The 27,572-nt window shown below is 43.0% G+C and overlaps 1 protein-coding gene across 1 annotated transcript; it reads right to left on the bottom strand.

Annotated features, from left to right (window-relative positions):
- Nucleotides 1-13,804: 13,804 nt before the first annotated feature.
- Nucleotides 13,805-25,990, bottom strand: MRPL42 (mitochondrial ribosomal protein L42). Its single transcript, XM_065418963.1, has 6 exons — nucleotides 25,842-25,990; nucleotides 21,523-21,710; nucleotides 18,806-18,869; nucleotides 17,304-17,388; nucleotides 15,693-15,856; nucleotides 13,805-13,916 (listed from the first exon to the last, which is right to left on the bottom strand). Exons 2-6 carry the CDS (start codon nucleotides 21,605-21,607, stop codon nucleotides 13,871-13,873), a joined length of 444 nt encoding a protein of 147 aa, XP_065275035.1. The 5' UTR covers nucleotides 21,608-21,710; nucleotides 25,842-25,990; the 3' UTR covers nucleotides 13,805-13,870.
- Between the last annotated feature and the right edge of the window lie 1,582 nt (nucleotides 25,991-27,572).

Here is a 27,572-nt window from a genome sequence, read left to right as displayed (position 1 = left end):
AGGGATAGGCTGCTGCAGTACCCCTGAGTGCTGAGTTGCAGCAGGCTCTGCTTGAAGGATGAGTCAGTGCAGCATGCCTGAATAGTAAGTCACTGCAGGCTCTGTTCAGAGTGCAAGTCATGGCTGCTTAGTGAGCAGCCCTGGTCTAGCTGCAGGTTTCCCACCCATTGGGTATCCTAATCCACATACGGCATTGGTAAAATGTGAATTCTTTGTCATTAACAAGTTTATAACACCTCCTGTATCTATTTAGAACCTTTATATAAATACTTCCACCTCCCCTGCTTCCACAGACTTGTACTGGGATTGTCAGAAGGTGAGTACCCTGCTGCCTGTTTTTTAAGTTAAAGGTTAAAATAATATGTAAGTTACCCTGTTCTGCACCAGTTACTGTTTTGTTATGCTTTGTCTTTAGCTATGTTTATTATACCAATGAATGTGCAGTACTGTAAAGGAAGTAAAACAAAAAATCTTACTGTTAGTTCACTTTTACTCCTATCCCAGACACCCTGACTCCATGTATGACAGCTTGAGATAGAGTTCCTAATTTGATATGGACTTATTCTTTATTATGTTGTCAAAGGCCATGCCTGCCCTCTAGTGCTCCCTTCTGGCTAAATATGGCTCTGGTGAGGCTAGTCTCAGTTTTCCCTTTACTCAGGAACCCTTAAAAAGTCCACATTGCCAAGATATTTAAAACATTCCTCTTCTGGGGTCCAATTTATTAAGTCCTACACAAAGCCTTACGAAAGAAAACTCACAAGGGCTTCCTCCCAGTTTCTACTCAGCTGACCCCCCAGGGTCTGTTTTCCTTTTCTCCCAGCACTTCTTGCCTAGGGCTTGGCCTTCTCCAGAGGTAAAACTAGGATCTTTCCCCTCCTGACTCAAGGCACTGCAGGAGCCTTCTTAGTCCCTGCAGTGTCCGCAGACATTGGTTACCTACAGCTGTCTTCTCCTTTGTAAGGCCCAGGTGCCTTCCCTTTTGCTCAGTTGGGGAGCAGATAATCAGCCCAGGTGCACTGGACCCCCCTCCCTCTTAAAGAGGCCAGTCATTCAGTGACCTCTCCCCATCCCCAGAGTCTTTCTATACCCAAAGTTAGGCTCTATGGTCCTCTTTTTGTCAAATTCTCCAGCCAAGGGGGCACTTCTGACAGGAAAAGGTCTTGTAAATCTTTATTGATAGCCCCCATCTTGGCATCCACAATGTGATCAAAGCTTGGCCAACACTATGTCCGGTGCACTTCATACAACACATGTGGTCTTCAAGGGTTCTTGGTGTGACGTTGTGCTCTGTATGATTTTATGAAAGCATGCTGATGAGTATGAATATAATGTAACTAAAATACGCTTCATGCAGAAGGTCTCTTGTAAGGTATCATTACAGAGCTTATAATCTACTGAGTGTGGTCATCTTATTTGTATAAATGTATCACTCTTGTATCTGAAACTAGAAATATGAAATATAACTCTGAGGTCCTATTGTAGTTATGCAAAGTATGGGCCATTAATGGTGGTTTGGAATCATAATGGCTCCCATTAACCAGGACAATTGACTGTAGATGGCTCTGATTTACTTGTAAGTCTTCCTGTATATGCATGTGCTGGCAAGTGGGTAATGAAGTCTTACAGTGACATGTGATCATGTCACCTTAACTGGAATCCATCTTTAACCTGGTGCAATTAAATTGAGAAGGAGGGGTGGGAACCCAGAGGCACAAAGGATTCCCGCCTTATGCAAAAGATATATAAGTCGGTGGAACAGAACAAATGGGGCAGCCATCATGAGAAATCCCCTAGCTACCACCTGAGCTGGAACAAGGGCTGTACCAGGGGAAAGGATTGTGCCCAGACTAGGAAGGCATCCAGTCTGTGAAAGAAACTTAATGAAACATATATGCATCCGAAGAAGTGGGTTGTAGCCCACGAAAGCTTATGCTCTAATAAATTTGTTAGTCTCTAAGGTGCCACAAGTACTCCTGTTATTTTTGCGGATACAGACTAACACGGCTGCTACTCTGAAACCTGATCTCTGAGGGTGAGATTTTATCTGTATTCAGTTTTATTACTGTACTAGGCTTAGACCAGGTCTACACTACCGCGGTAGTTCGACGGCTGACAATCGAAGTTCCGGGTTCGATTTATCGCGTCTGGTCTGGACACGATAAATCGATCCCGGAAGCGCTCGCCGTCGACTGCGGTACTCCAGCTCGGCGAGAGGAGTACCGCGGAGTCGACGGGGAGCCTGCCTGCCGCATGTGGACCGCGTCTGAACCGTGGTAAGTTCGAACTAAGGTACGTCGACTTCAGCTACGTTATTCACGTAGCTGAAGTTGCGTACCTTAGTTCGAATTTGGGGGTTAGTGTAGACCAGGCCTTAGACTTGCATGTTTTATTTTATTTTGCTTGGTAATTCACTTTGTTCTGTCTGTTACTACTTGGAACCACTTAAATCCTACTTTCTGTATTTAATAAAAACACTTTTTACTCATTAATTAACCCTGAGTATGTATTAATTCTGGGGGGGGAGGGGCAAACAGCTGTGCATAACTCTCTATCAGTGTTATAGAGGGTGGACAATTTATGAGTTTACCCTGTATAGGCTTTATACAGGGTAATATGGATTTATTTGGGGTTTGGACCCCATTGGGAGTTGGGCATCTGAGTGTTAAAGACAGGAACCCTTCTTACGTTGCTTTCCGTTAAGTCTGCAGCTTTGGGGCACGTGGTTCAGACCCTGGGTCTGTGTTGGAGCAGGCGGGCATGTCTGGCTCAACAAGACAGGCTGCTGGAGTCCCGAGCTGGCAGGGAAAGCAGGGGCAGAAGTAGTCTTGGCACATCAGTTGGCAGCCCCAAGGGGTTTCTGTGATCCAACCCATCACACTTGGCATGTCATAATTTGTACTTTCTGTATATTTTGAACATCCAGTCCTTGGGCTACCTGTGAAGTAAGTCAGCAAGGTCAGGCTGTGACTCTGATTAAATTTGTATAAAGCTGTTTCACTACTCTTTGGGAGTTTTCCAAAATACGCATAACCCCCATCAGCACGGAGAATGACCATGACAATATTTAACCTCCTCTTGAGGTTTCCAGTTACTAAGGTCAGAATCACCTTGGTTCAAGCTTTTAGGGTTTCATTTAACTGAACCCCCATCTATTCTTCTTCCACCCACATTGTTATATGAGTAAGACCTCCCCTTTCAGCTCCACTATGTCCTTTCACCACTTTCTCTTCTCCACATTTTTGTTCTTCCATCACCAGAGCTGGGCAACTGATTCGCAGTTACAAGGTGGACCTCATGGTTTTACCACCCTCCCCCCCCCCCCCCCCCCACTTTTGCTGCTTCTTGGTGCTCTCCTCTTCCTCCGCTTCTGGCACAGCTCTTTGTGCAACTACTCCTGTGTATCCTGAAGATGTGACTCTAGGGTAACAAACTCTTCAATGGACTTGACTGACCTGCTTTCTTATTGGCTCAGAAGGCTTGTGACATTGTCTAGCTTGCCTTGCAGTCTGGTGACTTTATTAACCTGCTCCATTCACTTTCTCTCGCACTCAGCAAGTACATTGGCTTTGCATACATGTGGGGGTGCTTTATATATTTTTAATAATTGTGTAAAAAAAAAAAAGTTTGGAAGTGGCTTCTTTGTGTTCCTCTGCATGTGTATGTCTAACTTTCTGTGCTTCTATTTGTGTGATTTGTGCTGATTACATCTGATGTTCATGTGGTCCCTGTCTGTATTTGCAAAATTGGCAAAGCCCTGTTAGGTAAAATCTATATATGCCTTAACTTTTCCATAAACTCCAGTTTTCTATACTTTGAATAAAGAGAAGGAATGGGTGGGTGGGACAAGGTAGTCTGCAAACATGTGTGCCTTGCTCACCAACTATGGGCTATAACTTGGTTGTAGGCACAATGGTTAGATGCACTCTTGCAATCAGACCTTTTGACAAACTAGAAGAAGTAAGAAAGCAAGCAAGGCAGCTTTTTCTGAAGATCAGTCGTGTGAGCAATTTGTTTTCATTTTAAAATAGTTAACTATCGACCATTACGTACATTTAGTTTGCAGCAGTGTGTATATGTTTGTATCTGGGGGTATGTGTATAGCACAATCCAAGACCACACCTCAGTAGACATACTTGTGCTAGTTTTACCTATGCTAGCACTGCTAAACTGTAGTTGTGGTGTGGGCTGTACAAACCCTCCTGGAATCTAGCTGCAAACTCAGTTTGCTGAAGCCCACACTGCCACCTCTACAATGCTATTTTTAGCCAAGCTAGCGCAGGCCTGCCTACCCCAGTTGCAGTCACACCTTGGATTGCACACCCTTAGGCTATGGCTACAGTGCGAGGGTGTGATTGTAGCAAGATTCAGCATATTTTACCTGCTTTAGCTCTAAATATTTTGCTCATGTAGCAAACTACAAACAGAAAATAAGTATCAACTCCTTATGTGTAAACTGCAAGTGAAACTGTGATTGTAGCAAGGGTAGGCGGACCCCATGCTAGCTTTAGTTTAGCCAGCATAGATAAACAGTAGTAGGCATAGTGACACAGGCTTTATCACAGGCTAGTAAGCAACTGAGTATATAGCCAGGCTCCATGGACGGCTTAAACTCAGATTGCTAGCATGCGCTACCATGTCTCCACTACTATTGTTACCTGTGCTGGCTAGATTAACCCTGGCACTGTTCTGTCTACCCTTGCTACAATCATACCTTCACCTGCAGTGTAGACCTATGCAAAAGAGATTCATGCTTTTTGTTTTCTGTATGTAGTTTGCTACATAAGCAAAATATTTACTGCTAAAGCATTTGATGTGCTGAATCTTACAGAAAGTCTTTTGTTTGTGTTTACAGTCTTACAAATACTAAAATGTACATTCTGAAAGAGTTAGTTTGTTAGCAGAATTGGAGATACTTTGTGATAAGAACAAGCAAAAATGTTATCAAATCCTTTTACCAAGAATAGTTTAAGCAAAGTGTGCATTTTGTCTCATAATTTACTCAACTCATCTCTTTACTCACGAGTTGAATACTGTCTCTCTGATAAAAAGTTAACAGTAAATACATAATGTATATTTCTCAGTTAATTTCTTTTAAAGTTTTTACTATAACATTATTTTGAAAAAATAAATATGAGTGTCTGCATACTTTGGGGTTTGTCTACATTAATGTTATCAAAGCTGGGTGTAAAACATGGGGAAAAGAGGGGGAATTGGGAGCAGGGTCTGATAGGAAGGTGACCTGGGAAGCCTTGCTACCAGTGATTCAGAAAGTAATATATTTTCTCTGTGCTTTATAAAAACTAGTTTTAACAGGTGTCTGAGTTACAATGGAAAACTGCTACCTGATGATCACTGATAAAGTCCCTCTCAGAGTGAAATCAATTGCTTCTTCAAGAAACTTTTCTCAGGAGTTTGGGACAGTTTGAGCAACAGTCAGATGACCAGTGCTCTTGCTGGGAGGGGGGTATGCGGGGGGGGGGGGGGAGAGGCAGAGTGAGGGCAGCTGTCTTCAGCAGTGTTATTGAGCATGCTCTGTCTGTGCAACCCAAGCAGCAGATTGAGGGGGGCACATGACCTTGCATGCCCTCCCCCATGTGTTGCCTCAACAGATGTCTGCAGTTTTCTTTTTCATTTGTCAGTGGGCAGCCACAACTAAGAATGTAGTTTTGTATTTTCAATGCTTGTTTCTCTTCAATTCTGTGCGAACACACATTAGGGCATTTTAGTTAATACTTAGATGTATTTTTCTGTATTTTATCCTTTGCACATATGCTACACATCTTTCTTTTTACATTTTACCTTTTCTCATATATTTAGTTGCAGCTCTTTATCATTTCTAGGGTTGGCACTACATGTAAGTTATTGGCTTAAAGGATCTGGCCCATTAACTAAATCCTAGTGGCTTCCTTCCCTAAAAGAGGTGGGCCTTGGGTGGAGGTCATAGGATTTTAAAACATCTGCTTTTGCATTTTAGCTTTTTTCCCCGTTATTTTAGCTGTAGTTCTTTTTCATTTGTAGGGATGGCACTATAGGTCAGTCTGGTTTTGTGGTTCTGGGCCATACACCAAATCCTATTGGTTTCCCTCCATAGGGCCCTTGGGGAGGTCATAATGGCTTGGGCCAGGCCCATCTCCAGTTATTCATATAGGATCATTTAGATTTACAAGTATCTATTTTAACAAGCCTCTGCACATATTTTAAAAGATTTCACTGTGTTTATGTTCTAGCTTTTTTTTTTTAAATGCATTTAGTTGTGTGTCTTTATAATTTCTAGAGATAGTGATACTTATCAGTCACTGGTTTAGGGGTTCCATCCATCCACCAAATCCTGTTTTCCCTAAGTGAGGGGATCAGGAGTAGAAAGGGATTAGGACAGAATCTGAAGGGCAAAGGTTTAGGTCAGAACATCAGTTTTGGGATATCATAATTTCCTATGATGTCTGGTTAAGGCAAGACTTCTGGTGACACTGAGGAAGCTGGGATTTCTGGTGATGTCATCCTCCTTATATTATCCCTCAATCTCCTTGACATTTAGTACTACAATACAACTTGCAGGGCATAAACCAACCTCTAACTAATTGAAGAAAACTCAGATTATCCCATAACTGCCCACACTGCAGGGTTTTTGTACCACTAGCTGGTGCTGGCCACTGGGTCTGACCATAGGTCTGATCCAGAATGGCAATTCCTATGTCTGTCCATTCCAAAATAAGATTCCTAGCTATTTCTTTAACAGATATAATAGAGATTAGAATTATTTTAAAAATGATAAGTGTTGGCTGAAATTTCAGCCCAGATATTTAGCTTATATGAGTAGGAAATAGAGAGAGAGAGTGAATAAAATGAACATTTTTTAGTGGTTTCATAGTTAAGGTATTGAGATTTGTACTTAGAAACTGTACTTACAATCCTTCTACTTCACATGTAAATAACTAAATGTAGCTTCCAAATCTAACACATTAACTTTTCATGGATCAACTGAATTTTCCACAAAATTTTCTAACTTTAGCAGAGTAACCTATGAAAATGAGCTCTATTTGAAATTTTTCCTGAGAGGCTCACATTTCTAGGGATCTCTCTCTCATAATAGCTCAAGGACAAGGCCATTTAAAAATTTAAAACTTCAACACAAAAACAACTATTCCCTATATTTGATCTTCACAAAAACTAGCTGATAGAACAGTCAAGTTCTGCTAGCTACTTCTATTCTCTGACACCACCAGCCTGTCTGACCAGCATCACTCCTCACAGTGACCCTAGGGAGCCAGTGAGACAGGCATGGTAGCAGGGAATATGTTTGAAAGCTAAATGTGGTAAGGGATTTGAAAGTCCTGTGCTGAGAAGCAGAGTTAGGAGGTGAAGTATGTTAAGGTGTGGTGCTGTGCAGATGTGGGTGCTTGGGGATAATTCCAGCTGTTGGGGGGGGATTTGGTGGTACAGGGAAGACAGCATCTATGTGGGAGGTGGGACATGAGGTCTAAAGGGGACAATACATATCAACATTGGTAGCAATGTACATGACAAGCTATCAATATTGATTTAAAAACAAAACAAAACACCAGCTTGGAAATCCCTCCAAATTAAAATAAAATAGAATAAAAAGTCAAGATTGTATTGACTTTTGCAACCTTAACTGACCACAAAAATCAACTCTCAAATACCACATTATTTCATAACATTAACCCTTCCTTATACATTCCCATCTAGTTACTACGACACCTTACACCAACTCACCATTATTTCCTCTGTTGCACTGCTGTCACAAAAGCTTCATATGCAAATTAAAAGAAACCATAAAACACATGTGATCTGAACCCGTATTCATCCCTTGTGCACTATTATGACAGTCTTCGTACAAGAATGCCTTGTGAGGTATCATTTGAAAACTCATAACTCACTAGTCAATATTGTCCTGATAAGTTGATTGGATTTGAGTAGTATGTGGCTGCTGTGTATAGGGTTCCTGGGTTGGAACCTACTGGCCACAGGTAAAGTGGCATAAACTCCAAAAGGGGGCAGGGCTGATTTGGGAGCCCAAACAAAGGGCTGAATTTAAAGGGCTCAGAGCTTGGTTGAAGAACCTAGCAAGGGCAAAGAGACTTATTTGCTGGACTCTTTAATATCCCAGACTAGATTTGTGTGACTTCACTAGAGAGCCAAACCACTGAAGACCTGCCAAGATCATTCAGCAGTCTGCAAGGGTCACTAAGGGCAAGAAAAGGATTGCGATACCTCATCCAGTTGCTTGGAAGCTTCAAGAGGTGAGTGCCCTTTTACAGGCCCTTTGTGATATCACCCTTTTTATATGAGAAACAATAAAATGTGATTATAATATCCCAATTATATCATGCTATGCCTCAAATCAAAATTGGGTGGCCCACTTTTTACTAGTCTAAGAACCATAGAAGTCAAACCTGCAGGCCCATCGTGCTTGTTGTACAAGCCATTTTCATTTGTTTTCTACTGTGCACGGTGTTCTAAATAAGATAGTTAAATATGGTAGAACTAAGACTCTAAATTGTATTAAAAATAGAAGTCAATGAAAGCTGATGCGGGGGCGCAGAAGGGGCACCGACATTAAAGCGCTAAGTCAGCGGTACGGGCCGGTACTGGCGGCTACTTTTTACCGGTACGGCGTACCAGCCCATACCACCTTACTTTCACCCCTGCTTATTGGCTCAATACAAGGATAATTGGATGACAATGGCCTGTGACATACAGGAGCTCAGACTAGATCTAACGGGCCCTTCTGGCCTTAACTTGTATGAAAACTCCTTGGTGCAACAAAGCCCAGATGTGTTCACTTTAAAACATCCTCCAATCTAATTCAAGCTTTCCGGAGGAGGAGGAGAGCTGAATTGGAGGGTTTATGTCTTTGTAGTTGGGGGAGTCTTTTACAGTAATGGCTGACAATAGGTCTGCTTTGCCTTTTATTGTAATGTATAGTTAATACATTTATCTGAACTCACTACATGCTGGGGGGAAGGGGGGGGGAGCCATTCCCAAGGCTGGGTCACTGACTTACAAACAGCATCAGGAGTGTTACTCATCTCAAAGCCTCTCTTTTTGTGCATGTGTGTCCCTACACGCTTCAAGCTACTTGCTTGCCACAGATCCACTCCTGGCAGCAAAGAAATCAAGTGAGTATCCTCTTTTCTCTGGTGCAGGGAATGAGAGCCCCTCCTTCTACCTGATTCCTGCCCACTGCCTACCGAATGCATTTTTCAAAGTAACAGTGTTGATTATTAGATTACTCTTCATTTTAAAAAGTATAAAATGGCTCTCCAGTACCTTTGGCATAAATTACAAAAAACAAATCAGCTAAAACTGGCAAACAACCCTAGCAACAGCCATTAGCACCACTCAGCCCACAACAGAAGAACCCACACTCCCATTCAAACCACAGCCCTCTTCATACCCCCTCCATCTTCAACATGCAAGGTATACCTGTCTTGCTGCATACATATGGATGGGTTATTCCTCGTTTCTTAAGTATTTCAAAGCCATGAGTCTACTTCAGAAAAAGCTATTAAAAAAAAAAAAAAAAAGTCATGCACACTTCCACCGTCCCTCCTTTCACAATATTCCAGGATACAATTCTAAATTATAGATCTGCTTTGAGACTAGTCTAATTGAACTCTTGTACAAGACTGCCCTCTGTTGGTTCTATTAGTAATCTACAGCAATGGTCTCCAAACTTTTTTGATCGCGCACCCCTATCAGTAAAAAGTTTTTGAGCACGCACCCCCTGCTGCGCCGAAGCGCAAAAAACAAAACAAAACAAAAAAAACCCTCCTCCTGCTGTGCACCCCCAAGGATCCTCTTGCACACTCCTTGGGGTGCACGCACCCCACTTTGGAGACCACTGATCTACAGAATCACATCATTCGTACCTGGGAAAGGGAAGGCCTGTTTTGACAAATTAAAACCTCCTCTCGTGCATTGCTGTGATGTCTCAGGTGTGTCTGTGGAGGTTTGGACAGTTTATTAAGATGAAACAATCTTCCTTGCACTTGGAAATAAAGAACTCAATCCACTTAAATTATATATGACCTGGGAACAAGCTTTCTTTGGTATTGGACTGAAATCAAACTTTCCCCAGTCATAGGGTAGCAAGCATAGAGGGCTTAAAATCAGAAAAAAACGAAGACCACAGTAAGGTAGAAGGATGTAGGATACCAAACTCTCTCGGTGACCACAGATAGGGGCAGGGTTTGAAAGGCAGCATTAAAAAAAAAAGCATCAGATACATGTGCATGCAAAACACAAGAAAGTGTCTAATAGAGCTGTACAAAACTCTTAACTCAGAGAAATTTGCCTGCTTTCAGGTTTTATTACAAACATAAGACTAGGGCCAAATTTGTAAAAGAGATTTTGGTAATTCTGGTCTGACTTCAAATGGACCTTGGTTGACTAGTTTCAAGTGAATCCTGAACCATTCAAACTCAGTTGTACTCTCCAGTCAGTTAGGTTTGTACCCATCTGTCATCTCCTGTCTTGTACTTAGATTGTAAGTTCTTTGGGGCACGGATCTTTTTTGTTCTGTGTTTGTACAGTGCTTCAGGACTAGGGCTCCTAGACACTACAATTAAACAAAAATATGGTTAAGCTCAAAACTGTAAGTCCAAGTGAACTGAAACAATAGTCCAGAAAGCTCTCTTGCTAGCCTCTACACAAGCTGTTTAAAGCATGGAAGAGAATCCTAAAGAAATCTACCATTGACTGATTTTTGTTTTAGAGCATCCAACTGGAATGTTGGTATAGGATGATAACCTGGAAAAAAATCAGGAGATGGGAAAAGGCAGAATGGATACTTCTGACACTACATACACCACCAAAGACTATGGGTTAATACAAGGAAAACAAGAAAGCAGAGGGGACTTTATAGTAAGGGTGTGTTTTAGACTCTGAATATCGCAGAATTGGAGAGAAGAGGCAATACTGTTAATAGCCGTATTTTAAATCTTGAAGATTTTTAGCCACCAAGGATATGTCTGCACTGCAGCTGGGACTGAGCCACCCAGGCTGGGTAGACAGACTTCCGCTAGCAGGGCTCGAGGTAGCGGCCTTAAAACTGTGGACATTGCAGTTTGGGCTAGAGAGTGGGCTCTCAAGCCCACTGCTATTTTAATTGCGCTAGCTCAAGCCTTGCCAGCATGTCTACATGTGGCCTGAGAGGATGCTTCCAGCTGCAGTGTAGACATACCCCCCCAAGACATCTCAGACATTTTTAACTCTAGCTGAAGATATTGGACCACAAACTAACTGAATTTAAGATGCAAAGAAGGGGAAGAGTAGCATGTAATGATATTCTAACATGAGATTTCTGTAAAGCAAACTGTTATAATGGAGAAAGACACTGGGCACCATAAAATAAAAGTTTTGGATGGGGGGGGGGGGGGGAGAGAAATGGAAAGTCTAAAGAAGGCAATTTAATCAGAGAATCTAGCGGTTTTTAAATTTGGGATTAAGCCAAGGAGGGGTAGATTTAGGCTCGGTGATTGATTACTGGAAGTTTTAAACAATCCATCTCTCTGTTAGGGCTTTCTATAGCATATCATTGTAGTACCTAATGCTCAGGACACTCTGCATACTTAATAGGTTTGGGGAAAACCACTGAGGGAAATAATGCCAACTGGAAGGGTGAAAGGCAATTCCAAACATAGCAAGTCAGTTCTCATCAGGGGATTTTGCAGGACAGCATCACACTATCACTGATTATTTGAAGGAAAAAACAAAAACAGGTAAAGATCAAGTCTTATTTACTTATCATGGGAAAACTTGGCAAGGCATTAATTTCTTTGTAAGAGACAGCATGAAAAGGTAGGAGCAATATATTCAGAAGGAAAGTTAGGTTCAGAGTATTACCATGTTAATAGCATCTAATCTCCCCCACTATGTCAGGCCTACTTTAACTATGCCTCCTTTACAATCTTCAGTATTTGGGGGCATAATCCGTGTGCAAGACAATACGCCAGCCAATTTCAGAATTAATTTTAAACCAGCTATCTTGACTGCACAGCAGCAGGAGGGAGTGCGACTACTTCATACCCTGCTAGCAAGAATGTCTGTTTTGGGGTGGGGGGTTGGTCAAACCAACCAACTTGCATTTAGATTTGGATAAATGCTTTTTTAAAATTTTGAATTTTACAGATTAAACTATTTATCATCTAAATACATTGAATTACCTTATGTATAGTTTTTCCATGAGTATATATTATATCATGCACAAAAGTCACCATTCACTGTCATGTGCTTAAATAATATAGAATTATTTGCTACCAGTTTTCATGTACCGGAACTTTCAACTTCACACATCACTTGTGCTCTATTTCTTTTGGTAAGAACATCTTCATTATCCCATTAATTATTATTTACAGCAACCTCCTTAGTGTACATAGCTCTTTAGAGGATGTTAACCCTTACAGCAGACTGACCAATTTTTCCACTCCCCCTCCCCTATGGAAATAAAATGCTTTGTAATTATTACCAAAAAAAAAAAAATTGGACTTGTTTGCAGAAACAGTGATCAAAATGAACTGAGGATTAAACCTGTGTGGTACTCAACTGTCTATGAAAATTAACAGGTCTCACACTAGAGGTGAGACTAGATGATCATGATTGCTTTTGGCCTTGGAATCTGATCTGGCAGTATGACAGAGGCAATGCAACTGTGTGGGTAGGACAATGGACAGACACAATAATGTCCAGCAACCATGACATTTTTTCCCCTAGGTAGGTCAGGCCTTAAAAGCCCAGAGGACAAAGAGATGTAGGAACAGAATCTGTGTAATGGTTGCTGGAGGCTACCATGGAAAAACAAAAAAAGCAAGCTACCCCAAATGCCCCAGCCCCATTTGGCTAGGCACTATACAGACATTTTAGATGTTAGCCTGGAACCGAGCTTCAGTTACACTGAAGTGTTCGGAAGTAATGTCAAATACAGCTAACAAATATTTATATGTATTTATACTTAGTGCCATACAGCAGGAATCATTTCTTTCATTAAACAGATTAAATGGGTCTGGTTTCAGTCCTCTGCCCCTTCCCATAAAATGGAGTATTTGCCAGGCTTTCAGCCTTCCAGGGTCCAAAAGGCAGCTAAGCTTGTCATAGATTAATGCTACCGATTAGCTCAAATTGCCTGTAGTCAAACCCTATCTTCCACTGTCCTGACTACCCACAAATTTCACTCACGTGAGGCAAACTTCAACTAGAACATGGAGGATATAAACCTCACAATCTTCTGAACTTTAGAGAGACTCTAGAAAAAGTGTTTCTTAAGGGCCAAGCCTTCCCAGGTTGGAAAGGCTCTGGTATCTTCAATGACTACCCTGCCATGGCAGACATCCCTTCCTCCACACAGCTACAACCATACAGTCATGTGCATCTGACATGACCTTACTGAATGTTAGCTTTATAAATAGCTACATTTGGAAGCTCCAGGCAGTCTGTAAAAATATGAGTAATTATACCATGAAACTAAGCTGTAACTAGAGCTAGCCAGTTTCTGTAAGAGATGATAATTTTAGACACTTGTAAGGTGGTACCTGGAGGCAATTACATTACTTGCAACCATCAACAGCTGTAGGAGCCTAATATTATTTCATCTCAATCTTAAAGGTCATCTGTGTTTCACTTATTTAATTTCAGTCTTCTAGGAAGCTGGAGGCATTCAGCTCTGTTGCTGGACCTTTCCATCCTGATCATCTGTTCCTACCCATACAAGAATTCCAGAATCAAGTTTTATTTATGGGAAAAAGACTAATGATAACACTAATACAGAATTGATCAGCAAAACTCCTGTTTTTGTGGTTTAATTTCCAGTATGGTTAATGACACAAAGCAGAGACACAAATTATTGTAATCATCTGTCTTTAGGAGAATTGAGTTTCTTGCGTCTTCTGTGATACCTGGAAGAAAAAAGAATTGCAGTGATAACAATTTGGAATGTATTCTTGGATTTTCCTGTCAGGATTTGTTTGTAACCAGTAGTCTACAGCCTACATATTAGTAGTGCTATAAAAAGATACACAAGAGCTGATCAACACATTTGTCTCCTGTTCACAAGGTGTTACCTACATAAATAACACTGCCCCTTCTACTGCTGCATGAACAAGTACACAATACAACCAACTTGAAAATTCACATCTGAATTTTGTACCTACTTTAGTTACAACCACCACGACCAAGATTATTAAAAGCAATTGGCAAATAAAACTTCAGTTTTTTCAAGCTTATTTATTCTATGCACTTGACAGCACTTTGGATAAAATTCATTTCACTAGATGGTCAGATAGCTTCTCCCTTGCTGAAAAGGGTCCTTAAAACTCAAGAAAATAAAAAATGACCTGATCCTTCATCAGGATCTGCTCATATGACTCCACCAATGACTCCCTCCCACTTTCTAAACGCATTTAAAACAAAAACAAACAAACAAAATCAGAACATCCTTAAAAAAAAAAAAAAAAAAAAAGTATGGCCTAACTGGTATCATTTTTTAAATAGTCAGTTTCACTAAAAATTCAAGTGGACAGTGTCCTTTCAACTAAAACTAGCACTACATTAGATCAGAAGAAGATATCCCTGATTTCATATACAAGAAAATGAAATTTTGTTGCTTATTGTGAAAGAGCAGAGTTTTTACAAGTTTCTACAATCAATTCTTCCTCATCTAATCTCATATGCTCTTTCTTATATAACTGCAGTCATTCAGGGAAGAATTTGGACCAGCTCTTCAGTTCCCTGTTAATTTCAGCCAACTTAAAGTGTTATGAAGCCACTTTAGAAAGGACTCTCATCAGAGGCTAAAACAGGCTTTGTTTCCACTGGCACAGCTGAACATAGATAGTGCTTAAAGTGGAAGTAACTTGATCAGGAGTGCTTCCTCCTCACAAATCTTATCTTTTAAAAGACTGCAAATATAAGAGCTGACAATGCTTCCCTATCACAGGCCCTTTGAGACAAAGGAGCATCCACGGTTTTTCACAGTAACTTAAGGCTCTAAAAGCAACTGCTACTAGGAAGGATTCTAGAAAGTTATCACTGGAGAAGGTAAGTATTCAAAAGGGGTAGATAATGCTGAGAATTTTAATTTCCCAAAGGCTATAAGTCTCTGAAAAGAAAATAATTTGACCAAAGTGGGAGAACTGAGGTCAGTAACTAAGGTCTTGTCTACACGACGGACATATTACCAAATTTATCAGCGTTGCCGATATTGGTGTAGCTCCACTGTTGTTTGGAATGTTGGAAGCCCTAGTGTAGACTGCCACTGGTAAGCACTGTGTCAAACCCTGCTCAGAGCAGGTCTAATCGACAACAGAGATATTAGGCAGAAACTAATGTTCTTGGTCAAAGGTACTTTACATAATAGATTGGTTTCACAGTGAGACATTAACGAAGAATACAAGAATTATCATCTAATCAATCAGATGAAGAAAAATAATCTCCTTTGACATTACTATACAATACCCTTTTTGGTGCGATTCTAAGACCGTATCGCCAGTGAAAATTCCTTAAGGAATTTATCCCTATGTAAAATTAAGTGTTATGTAAAATACTTAATAGTTTGATGCTAACATTACTATGTCATACCTAATGAGTTACCGTCGGAGTGAATTTAGCCCATGTTATTTATTCCTCTTTCCCTTCAACCCCCAAAGGACAAATACTTCAGAAAAGACACTTACTGTCCCACAGGGTACCAGCGATGTTTTGTTGTATAAAACATTTTGCTGAGCTCCTCAAATGTAGGACCTTTGCTATTCTTTAGCTCCTTCACTTCCAATCTAGATTTCAATACTTGATCATGTGTTTCTTCTTTGTTATCCACTGGATCTGGTCGAGGTATGGGCTACAATATCATCAGTAATGAGCACATTACTTTAGTAAGCTTTTAGTATTTTTTAACTCTAATTAAAACATTTAACCACTTCCCTGAACTGTTCACAATCCATCACTGCAGTATTTTACTAGTGCACAAGAATTAGAAAGTGAAACTGTCTCTAAACAAAAAGTCTATTTAGTCTGTTTTATCTTATCCAAGTTGAATAAGTGCAAGGAATACAAAGGGCACAAATGATGTAAAGAAAATTAATTTATCAAAATCTAAGGTTTTAGGCTCCCATAGACTGCCAGATTCGCTTTGATTAAAATCAATCTACTCTGTGCCTGTCTTACTCTGGTTGTAAATCTCTTTCCCAGAATTGTATCCCCCATGCCTACAGGGGAATCTGTCTGCATCCCCTGCAGGTGAATCTCTCCTGTGGACTCTATAGCACAGAGAGATGAAGTGATTGGTACAAGACCACACAGGAGTGAGTGGCAGTCAGGAGGAAAACCCAGATTTGTTCATTCAGGTTCATATACTGTACACATCTCAATAGTACATTTTCCCTGCTCCCAACAACAGTTTGAACTACCTCTAGATCAGAGGTGGGCAAACTACAGCCCGCGGGACCCTCCTACCCGGCCCCTGAGCTCCTGCCCCGGGAGGCTAGCACCCAGCCCCTCCCTTGCTATTCCCCCTCCCCTGCAGCCACAGCTCGCTCTGCCGCTGGCGCAATGCTCTGGGCAGCAGGGCTGAGAGCTCCTGGGGCAGCGCAGCTGCACAGCCAGGGCCTGACCTGGTGCTATGAGCTGCTCTGCAGCATGCCTGGCTCCAGCCGGGCAGCGCAGCTGCCTGTCCTAGTGCTCTGGGCGGTGTGGCTGTGGCGCCACCAGTGCTCCAGGCAGCATGGTAAGGGGGCAGGGAGCGGGGGGGGTGGATAGAGGGCAGGGGAGTTCAGGCGGCTGGTCAGGGCAGGGGTGTGGATAGGGGTCAGGGTAGTCAGAGGGCATGGAACAGGGGGGGTTGAATGGGGGCAGGGGTCCCGGGGGGGCAGTCAGGAATGAGAGGAGGGGTTGGATGGGGTTCCGGGGGCTGTCAGGGGACAGGGAATGGGAGGTTGGATGGGGCAGGAGTCCTGGGGGGCCGTTGGGGGCGAGAAGTTGGGGGGGGGGGTTGGATGGGGGGCAGGGCTGGGCCATGGCTGGCTGTTTGGGGAGGCACAGCCTCCGCTAACCGGCACTCCATACAATTTTGGAAACCTGATGTGGCCCTCAGGACAATAATTTTGCTCACCCCTGCTCTAGATAGTAGCTAAATTCATATCACGATATTCTGGCCATGTTATCCAGTACACTGAGACACTTCATGAGAGCTAAAAAAGGGATAGCCCAAAAGAACATTGTTGGCCAAATTAAAGATTGTCTGTGCTTTCAAGCAAACAGGAAACATAGTTGTGCAAATCTGTATATACCTTTGTGTGCTCATATGGAATTTCAACTGAAGGATGGTAGCAGACAATTGTCCTTCCATCTGATGTCATGGCAAGTTCCACTTTACTATGAAAGATGAAAACATTATACAGATCAGTATATCCCCTTATTCCTATAAAGTCCACCCCCTTGCTCAGGTGAGAGCACTCTGGAAGAGACATGAGTCAGACTGGCTGACCAAGAAACGGGCGGAAAGTCTAGGGTATTACGTGCACAAGTTGTCTTTTGAACTTTAGATAGCAATCTTGAAAATTTTACTCACTCAGGCTAGGTCTACACTACAGCGGGGGGTCGACCTAAGATACGCAACTTCAGCTACGTGAATAGCGTAGCTGAAGTGGCGTATTTTAGGTCGACTTACCTGGCTGTGAGGACGGTGGCAAGTCGACCGCTACCGCGCCGCCGTCGACTCCGCTACCGCCTCTTGCCGCGGTGGATTTCCGGAGTCGACGGTAGAGCCATCAGGGATCGATTTTATCGCGTCTTCACTAGACGCGGTAAGTCGATCCCCGATAGACCGATTGCTACCCGCCGGATCGGCGGGTAGTGAAGACGTGCCCTAAGTGATTTAGCAGACTAAGAACCACTGACTTTCAATGGGACTTAGACTTCCGAGTCACTTAGACATCTTTGAAAATTTTACCCAACACCAGGGTTAAGTGCATAAGATTTCCAGATAGTTTCCTTGTAGTATTTTGTATCTTGTTTGTTTTTTTGAAAATATTTGGAAACTAGGCTTAAAATTTCTACAAGATACCTAGAAGCCAGAAATAAAGCACGAAAGACAATGGCAACTAGCCCTCTCAATAAATTCCAGGGCCAATGCCCTACAGAAGAGTCCAGCACCTCTAATCCACTGGGCAGGAAAGGGAGCTGGGATTTCTACCAAGTGCTAGGCCCTACCAGTCAGCTTCTACCTAGTAAGCATGATAAATGTGAAGCTCCACCAAACTCATTCTGCTGGAAGAGATGAGGCTTGTCTCATCTTCCCTGGAGAGCCTGTTAGCGTCTATGAGGTGAGAGGATCTACACTATTCTAACCTCCTTTCCCAGATTTCTATCCAGTAAAGAACTCCAGTAACTGATTATGTTGCTACTCAACTTTCCCAAGCAGCTGCATGGAAGTGCCATGACTTTTGTCTAAGTACTGAAAAGCAGCCATGCTCTTTAATTTCACCGGGCCCCTTGACAAACCTACGAATATCAGCAGAGGCACTACAGCCCTTTGTCTATAGATTCAGGAAGACAACACTGCATCGATTTTTCACTTGATTCACATTTGGAACATTAGTTTCACAAGCCTTATGTCTAGAAACAAGGCTCTTCAGAAAATGGCTAGATCAATCCAAAACTTGCAAAAGGAATAATTGGCAAAAGAAAACAGCAAGACTAACAGCAGGTAGGGCAATTACTCCAATATTTATCCCTGAAGCTATGGGTCAAATGAAGTCCATAGTGGGTCAAAATAGATTTGATTCTGTACCAGTTATAGTCTTCTGGAAGGACTGAATATGTAGATTTATGGCGAGCACAATGCACTGCTCCATCTGCAAAGATGAGAAAAAACACCAGTGAGAACAAATGAAACTGCAACAAAATTAACTTTACACCTGCATTCCGTTATCTCAAACATGAGTGAGCTCAACCAGAAATGCACATTCAGTTTAAGTTTAACCAATCCATTTAGAAAGTGTCTGGAATATCATGCCAATATTTCAATCCTATTATAATACATATTTCTAGAACTGCAACTGGCCCAGTACGTGGGTGCTATCCCAGGGTTATCCTTGTAGTACTCTAAGAAGTTGCAAAAAACCCATACCATATCAAACTGGCCAAGCACACTACTCCTAAAGTAATAGTTTCTTACACAATGAAATAAGAACACTGCTATACTAGAGGGTTGCATTACTTTGTTGCTTCTGTAGGCCAAGCTGTGCACTCAATTAGAGAAAGCCCCATATTAAGCTGCTGCCTGCTTCAAGTGTGTGTACAGGAGTGATGACGGGACCATGAGGGAGGCAGAAATAGGTATCAGGGGAGGTGGAGGTTACATTCCCCAACCCCTGCTCATAGAGCTGCCTTGCCCTTTACCCTCTAGTTACTCAGCCTATGCCTCCTTCCTCTTCTCACCTGATCCCAGAGGTTGATCCCCTTGCCCAAAGCCCTGGCTGGGAATCAGTTCCCACAAACACAGGGCCTGCCTTTCTCTTTCCAGGCAATTTTTGCAGAGGTTGAGCTGAAACCCTAAGGTTTGTTATAGACAGTCTCTGCCCTGTCCCCCACTTTTAGTCCCTGATTTTTCCATCTCTACTTCCCCCATTCCTGGTCCCTGCTTCCTCACCACTCCCCACCACCACAACTCCCAACCCCCTGCCACTCCGCCCCGAGGTCCCTGCTCTCCCCTCCCACTATCTTCCAGTTCCTGCTGCTTCCCCCAACCCCACTCCTCCCTGCTCCATGTCCCTGTTTCTCCCTGACTCCCAAAACTCCTTCCTCTAAAACGCTTACTTTTCTTATACTCCAGGCTACAGACAATCTCCCCATGCAAGTTAAGATACTGCCTTTGATATGCAGCAGCAGGGGACACCACAGAGATTCCTTTGCCTGCAGTACTAGGCAGTCTGATTTTCCTGTAAAGCAGGGTGTCCTGGTTTTCCGATTTTCACCAAAATCAATTGGATTCTGCCCACTGATGCCTAGAACATTCCCTGAAATGTTGGAATTGATCAGATGCAGTGTTCAAAAACTATCGCATTACATACAGACAAATAGAAATGCCAAGAAGTTATGTAGAACCTTGCTTTGCTGGGCTAATAGATGTATAGAATGAGATAAATTATGAATACAAAGACTGTTATCCATGACAACATCCAATTCCAAAAATGCTTTCATGTTTCATAGAATTGCAGCATCTTCACTTTTCCCCAAAACTGTTTGGGGTTTTAGTTCAACAGTAATTCATGAGCTCATGCCTCATTGTTTCTGGTTCTGGCCAGATCACAGGGTAGTAAACGCATACATTTTATAACTATCTTATGATGTACTTTTCCACTTGTGTGGGTTTGTTATTTTTAAACATTTGAGTTTCAGTGTGTCTCCACTTTGAAGATGATTTTATCAAGAAGTATGTGTAGTAGTAATCTGAACTTAGATTTATGGGTTTTTTTAAACTGACATTTTTCAGGGATTTATTAGGATGACATGCATATCTGTGTAAGAAATTAGGCTCATGAACGTCAAACCCATTACTGGTATTTGAAAGTGATCATAAAAATAACTAGTCTGGGTACAGTTCTTCTAATGTTCCATTATTTTACTGTTTACTATAAGTATGGATATTGTTAAATATTAATACTCCATTGCTTATGGCAGATATGACACAAGTGTCTTACTTCCCACATATTTCACAAGAACAGGCACAGAAACCTAAAGCTAGGCCTAGTCTACAACAGAAAGTTTTACTGGCAAAACTCTACTTTTGTTGGCACTGCCTGGTGTTCATTACACTTACAGCTTCAGTGTAGCAAGAGATTTTATTACCACTACACTTCAAGCTCTGAATTACATTCACAGGAAATAATAAGGAGTTTGGGAAGCAGAAAACCCAGAATCAGCACAACTGTCAAAACATTTTTCTTCCAACTTTCGCTGTCACATTTTAGAAGACGTGACATAGCTCATCTTCGACTTTATATGAAGACGGAGATACTATAAGATTTCCTTGGCGGTGCTTACAACTCCAGATTCCCAGCGCTTTTTCTTCCACATATTGCTATCTTCAACTAACACCTCCCCAAAAGCCAATCTGAAATACTGCAAAATCAGGCAACATTGCATATTATTGCTCCTTGTTCAAGAGAAGGTAAACACGAGCCTAAGAAATCAAGTTTTCAAATCTCAGATTCCTCCTAATGTTAAATGCTCTTTAAAGCTTGGTTAATGGAGCTAATCTATTTTAAAGTTCAACACTAGAAACTTCAAGGGCAACCAAGTCAAAACGTGACTTAGTAACACAGCACATAACTCCATAAATATCAAACTTTAACCAGGTGAAATATAAAGGTCACTTCCCTGCCTGTGTTACTGTAAACTTTGCTCAGAGCTAAGTACCAATGCAAGAGTCTTTTAAAAAAGAAAAATTAGAAAACCAGAAAATTTCTAAACATAGGATTTTCATAAAGCAGCACTATTTCTTACTCTGTACTGAGGCCTGCCTACTGAATGTTGCTACATGCATCCACATAGTATTGGACCACACAGCTCTTCTCAATGCTATTGCCATGGTCACAGGAGACAGAAAATTGGTGCTGGAGAAAGAAATATTCTGGACGCAAATGGTATCCTTTTTACTGCAGTACACACTTCTGAAGGAGCAGGTTTCATCACTGTTTAGGAGACAGAAGGGTTGACAATTAGTTTGTTAATAAAAAATTCAAGATCTATGAAAGATACGACTTGCACAGCACCTTATATATTGTTCAACAAGTGCTGGAAATATTTGTAATGAGTTAAGAATTAGCATTCACTTACTACTGAGGGAATTCTGTGCCAAAAAAAATAAAAATTCTGCGCACAATATTTTAAAATTCTGCATAATTTTATTTATCAAAATATCACAGTGATTATATTGTGTTATTTTGACAAATAAAATTATGCAGAATTTTAAAATTTTTAGGCACAGAATTTTTAATTTTTGGTGTAGAATTCCCTCAAGAGCACATTAGTTCTGTGTGGCACAATCTGGGTGTGGGCAGCTCAGTGGAGGGGTCCAGGTGTTTGTGGGGAGAGGGGGATCAGGATGCAAAGGGGCTCGTTGGGGGGTTCTGGGTGCAGGGGAAATAGGGTTCTGTAGGGGAGTCCAGGTGAAGGTAGTTAGGGCTCAGCTGAGGGGGAGGTGTGGGGGCTCAGCAGGCAGTCTGGGTGCTGGGGGAGTTGGGGTCAGGATACAGCTGGTTAGGGGCTCCCAATGCAGAGGGTGAGGCTCGGTGGGAGGGTTCTGGGTGCGGGGGGGAATAGGCTTGATGCGGAGGGAGTTGGAGGGAGGGCAAACGGGGAGCAGCTTCCCGTACTGTGACCCCTCCCCCCTGTGGCTGAGGAGCAATGGGGCCAGGAAGGGGAGGAAGGGATCACTGTACGCGGCGCTGCTCCTCCGTCTGCCTGACCACCCTGCACCTAACCCCTCCCCACCAAGCCTCACCACCCCCCCCACCCAGAACCCCCACCCCACTCTTCATGCAGACTCCTCCCCCCACCCCCCCAAGGTGTAGAGCTTCCTGCAGTCGGGGGAGATTTCTGGGGGTTGATTTGACCCAGCCCTGGCTGCTCCGTGCAGGGGAGGGGGGAGAGAGACTTATCTGCGCTGCCAGGGAGGGGTGAGTGAGCACTGGTGCACTAACAGCAGAAGCTTTGCAGGAGAAGGCACCTATGGTGAGTGTTCTACCCACTGTGCTAAAAGTTATAAGGTGGATACCACCACCTCCTCCAACCACTTGACTTATCTTTCCTTCCCTTCATGAACTGCCCTGCAGCTTAGGCAGGAGATAGGCGTCTGGATGCTTAGAGTAAGGAAGCACTGCGCATGCTCAAAGGCAGAAAGTTAGGCACCTTGGGAACTTTTATCCTGAAAATGTAGGCACTGAGTGAGTTTAAGCACCTACAAGGTTCATTGGAAGTTTTAGCAATCACAGTGGAACCTAAAACTTGGACCTTTAAGTATCTCTGTGAATCTAGTCCTCGATCTCTATAATACACAGTGTATGGGCCTGGCTTCTTCAGATCTTGATAAGAACATCAGCATCCTTTATAGAACACTTCAGAATCAGTGTTGTCAGCAAAACCACGCCTCACAGCAGACACGTATAGGATCTGGCACTGCTATCAAACAGATATATTTAAAACATTTCTCCTTGAGGCCTAATAGCTATGCCAATCAGGTGTGTAAAGAGGGAATGACCTGCCAGGTAGCTTGCCTATAATGAAAGACATCCTATGCAACTTCATCAGAAACAAATGCAGAGCATGTCTAGTAACTGCCACACCCCATTTCTGGATCAGGACATCTCCGATAGCACTTTTCAAATATGCTGAGACATAACATCACAATGTTAAGTGAGCTGAAAATATTTTTGTTGCAGCCTATGCAGACTGTTCTTGCACATCACACTAAGGACTCATTAATATTACCATCATAATGTAAGAGAGGTGTAAGATAATGCTGTGTTTGTAAGTTAAATTTTCCTGGGAGCACATAGGTAATAAAGATAAGGTTTACAGCATGTGTGGTTAGCAAGCAGATAGAAGCGGAGATCAAAAAGAAATCTTTACAGTTTAAAGCACCAAACTGTAGATTCATTCTCATGGGACAAGAGTGCCACCACTTTGTGTACACTGCTTATACAGGGGAGTGCCAACAACCTCTGCATGCATGGCAGGATCTACCACGACACTGTCAGGCCTTCATTGTCCTGAACAGCACATAGTGCAGAGAAGGACCATGGTCACCTTAAATTAACCTTGAACCATATAGTGAAACTTTGTCAGCACAAAACTGATACCTGTGAAATACTGTAAAGGCTTTTTACAAAGAGCCACACTCAGAAAAGTTAAGCTCCACTGCTTCCGCCTTCTCTTTGGACTTCAAATAAAAAACAAAACTAAGTTACACTGGGACTATAAAAGCCTTTAAAAATATTCAAGACAGATCAAAGGATGGAAGATTAATATATCATGTTGTGGGGAAAGACTCCTGTAATCTTCTAGGTTGTCCTGTCATCAAAACTAAGGCCACTTTACTTATGAACAAGAGCATCCACACAGCGATTTCAGGAGCTGTAAATTATGTGCATTAACTTCATCCCTCTATTGTGTTCAGGTAGACAAGCCCTTATTAAGGGAAGGGAATTTGAGGGAGGAAAAGCCACTGTTAATTCCTTTACATTAAAATGCTTCAACTGGTTTTCCATGACACCCATATAAATGGGAGGCTGCAGACAATCAGATGCAAATACTTCTGATGCAGTATTAACCACACAATCAGCATGAGAGTTGCAAAGCCATGAACAATAATGGTGCATCTAATATACGAGTCAGCATTATAGTTTGTACCCTATGCTAAGACAGTGTGTGTTTTTACCATGGAGTAACTAACATGCATTAGCTATCTCATTGTAAATACATAGTGGACACAAACAAGGCACTTCAGTTTCACCAAAAGACAAACTAGGTAAGGTCAGCACTAGGACCCCATCCAACCAATATAAAGGATTAAGGTCCCCTCAGTCTTTTTTCTCAAGACTAAACATGCCCAGTTTTTTTAACCTTCGGGTCAAGTTTTCTAAACGTTTTATCATTTTTGTTTCTCTCTCTGGACTCTCTCCAGTTTATCCACATCTTTCCTGAAGTGTGGCACCCAGAAGTAGACAATACTCCAGTTGGGGTCTCATCAGGGCTGAGTAGAGCGGGACACTTATCTCCTGTATCTTACATATGACACACTTGTTAATACACCCCAAAATGTTATTAACCTTTTTCACAAAGGCATCACATTGTTGATACATGTTCAATTCATGATCCACTACAATCCCCAGTTCCTCTTCAGCAGTACTACCCTTTAACTGGTTATTCCCCATTTTGTAGTTGTGCATTTGAGGTTTCCTTCCTAAATGAGTACTTTGCACTTTTCTTTATTGAATTTCATCTGGTTGATTTTAGACCAATTCTGTCATTTGTCAAGGTCACTTTGAATTCTAATCCTGTCCACCAAAATGCTCATCACCCCTGCCCAGCTGACACCATCCACAAATTTTATAAGCACATTCTCCACTTCCTTATCTATTTCATTAATGAAAAGCTGGACTAGTACAGGACCCAGAACTGAGCTATGTCCATGTACTTTGACAGCAAACCATTCATAGCAACTCTGAATATCTTTCAACCAGTTGTGCACCCACCGTACAGTAGTTTCATATAGACCACTAACATTTTGCTAGTTTGCTTATGAGACTATCGTATGGGACGGTCAAAAGCCTCAATACAATTAACGTATCACATCTAATGCTTCCCCCTTCCACTGGGTTTACAGCGGTAAGCCACAAAACAGCAACGACAACAGTTGTTTGACCCTCCGGGGTTCCCAGCTTCTCCCCCCCCCCCCCCCCCGCCATCTTGCCCCTCCCCCGTGAACAGCAGGGACCACGCTGGAATCCCAGTAAGAGGGAGTAAAGGCAAAGACGACGGCAGACGTTACTGCGCATGCTCAGTTCGCAGCCTCATTAACTGTCGAACAGCAATTCGGTTTAGCGGCAGGAGCAGATTGTGACGTTACGTCTCCGGCCGCTCACGCGCTGCTCAGCCTCCCGCCGCGGCCCATCATCGCCTTTCATCCCTCTGCGTCCCCCTCCCCCGTACCCGTGAGCCCCGGCCCCGCCGAGCCCACCAGTCACACAGCACCGCTGGAGCCCAGAGCCAGGCCGCGCCCGGCCGGTTGGGACCGACACCGATGGGGGAGCTGCGGTTACCTGGCCCGGCCCAGAGAGCGGCGCCATCATCTTGTTCTGTGAGGCTCCACAGATTCAACTGAGATGTTCAATTAATCAATCAGTCTGTAGGTACTGGCCCAATGCCTTCCTCGCGATGCCCGGAAGCAGTGATGTATATTTCCTGTGACGTAGACACACCCTCAAAGCATGATGGGAAATGTAGTCCAAAGCAGTGTATAGGCAAAATACAAACAGCCAGCGCTAAACCTCCCGCACGAGGGGTGTCCTGCCAGGCCCAGCCCCGTCCACCACCAGCCAGGGGTGCCTGAGCCAGCCCCACCCCTCCCTCTTACTTGCCACCAGTGGGGGTGCAAGGCCAAGTCCAGCCCTGCCCATCACCAGCTTGGGATACCAGCCTCGCCCTGCCCCCCCTCCAGATAGGAGTGCCAGGCCCAGCCTTACTCCTAGGGGTGTCATGGATGTCAGGCCCAGCCCCACCCTGCCTGCCAAAGGAGTGCCAGACCCAGCCCCACCTCTCCCTCATGTGCCACGAGAGGTGCCAACCCAGTCCAACCCTGTCCACCACAAGCCAGGAATGCCAGACCCAGCCCTGCCTGCCACCAAGCCAGGGGTGCAGACCCAGCCCCGCCCCTCCCTCTTGCATGCCACCAGCTTGGGGTGCCAGGCCCAGCAGCTCTGTCCCACCACCAGCTAGAGGTGCCAGGCCCAGCCCCTCTGTCCCGCCACCAGCTAAGCATGCCAGCCCCCCTGCCTGCCACCAGCCAAGGGTGACAGGCGAAGCCCCCACCATTCCTGTCACCAGCCAGGAGTGCCAGGTCCAGCACTGCCTCTGCCACCAGCTAGGGGTGCCAGGCCCCAGCATCCCCCCAACCCTAGTGGTGTCAGGCCCAGCAGTGCCCAGCCACATGGCCTTTAGCTGAAGTGCAAGGTCATCTCCATAATGTTACCTCAAAGGCTGTTCTCTTCCGTCTTTATTTAGGTAATGCTTCCATTAATCTTCAGTGGGAGCCTTGTCTGAGATAAGGGTTGCAGGACTGGGCACAGGTTATTTTCATAGGTCACTGATAAATACCCAGCATTAATTCTAGGCAATTTACAGGCAATGTCCAATGACTTGTTTAATTTTTGGCTCCTTAAATGCTGCATGGTTAGATTCTTGTTTACTGGCTTTTGTTTCTCTCCTAATGGTCCCTATATTTGGAGTAGCATTTAACAGATACTTTATTAGATGGAAACAGGAATTTACACAGAGGAGATCAGACAAGTGGTCCATCTAGGCAAGTTGCTAAATTGAGATGTTTCAGTAAAAACATAAAATCCCTACAATGCATAATGACATATTAACATGTCCATGGGGAATTTTCTTCCTAAGCATTTAGTAATAATTCAGTGATAGCTAGACAATAAAATATATTGATACAATAATTTGACAAAGCACACATATCAATTGATCAGTTGAGTCCATAGCTTAGAAATGCTCCTAGATTCTTGCCGATTCTAACCTCTCACGCACAACAGCATCCACGAGTAAAGCTTTTAGTATCTCCAGTTGGCTAGAAGACTGTCCCATCTGGCAGACAATGACCTGCTTTGGTTATACAAGCATATGTCACCACCTATCTGAACTACAGCGAGGCAATACACCTTGATGGTTGACTATGGTTGACAACTCTGCTCCTCAGGCTCAATGGAGCTCTGTACAATAAAGGTAAAGGTCATCTGTTCAGAAGACAGAGCTTTCTTGGGACA

The sequence above is a fragment of the Emys orbicularis genome, chromosome 1 (assembly GCF_028017835.1).
Source record: "Emys orbicularis isolate rEmyOrb1 chromosome 1, rEmyOrb1.hap1, whole genome shotgun sequence".
Classification (NCBI taxonomy): domain Eukaryota; kingdom Metazoa; phylum Chordata; order Testudines; family Emydidae; genus Emys; species Emys orbicularis.
The sequence above is the reverse complement of the archived record's forward strand: the minus strand, read 5'-3'. Positions and strand labels throughout refer to the sequence as shown.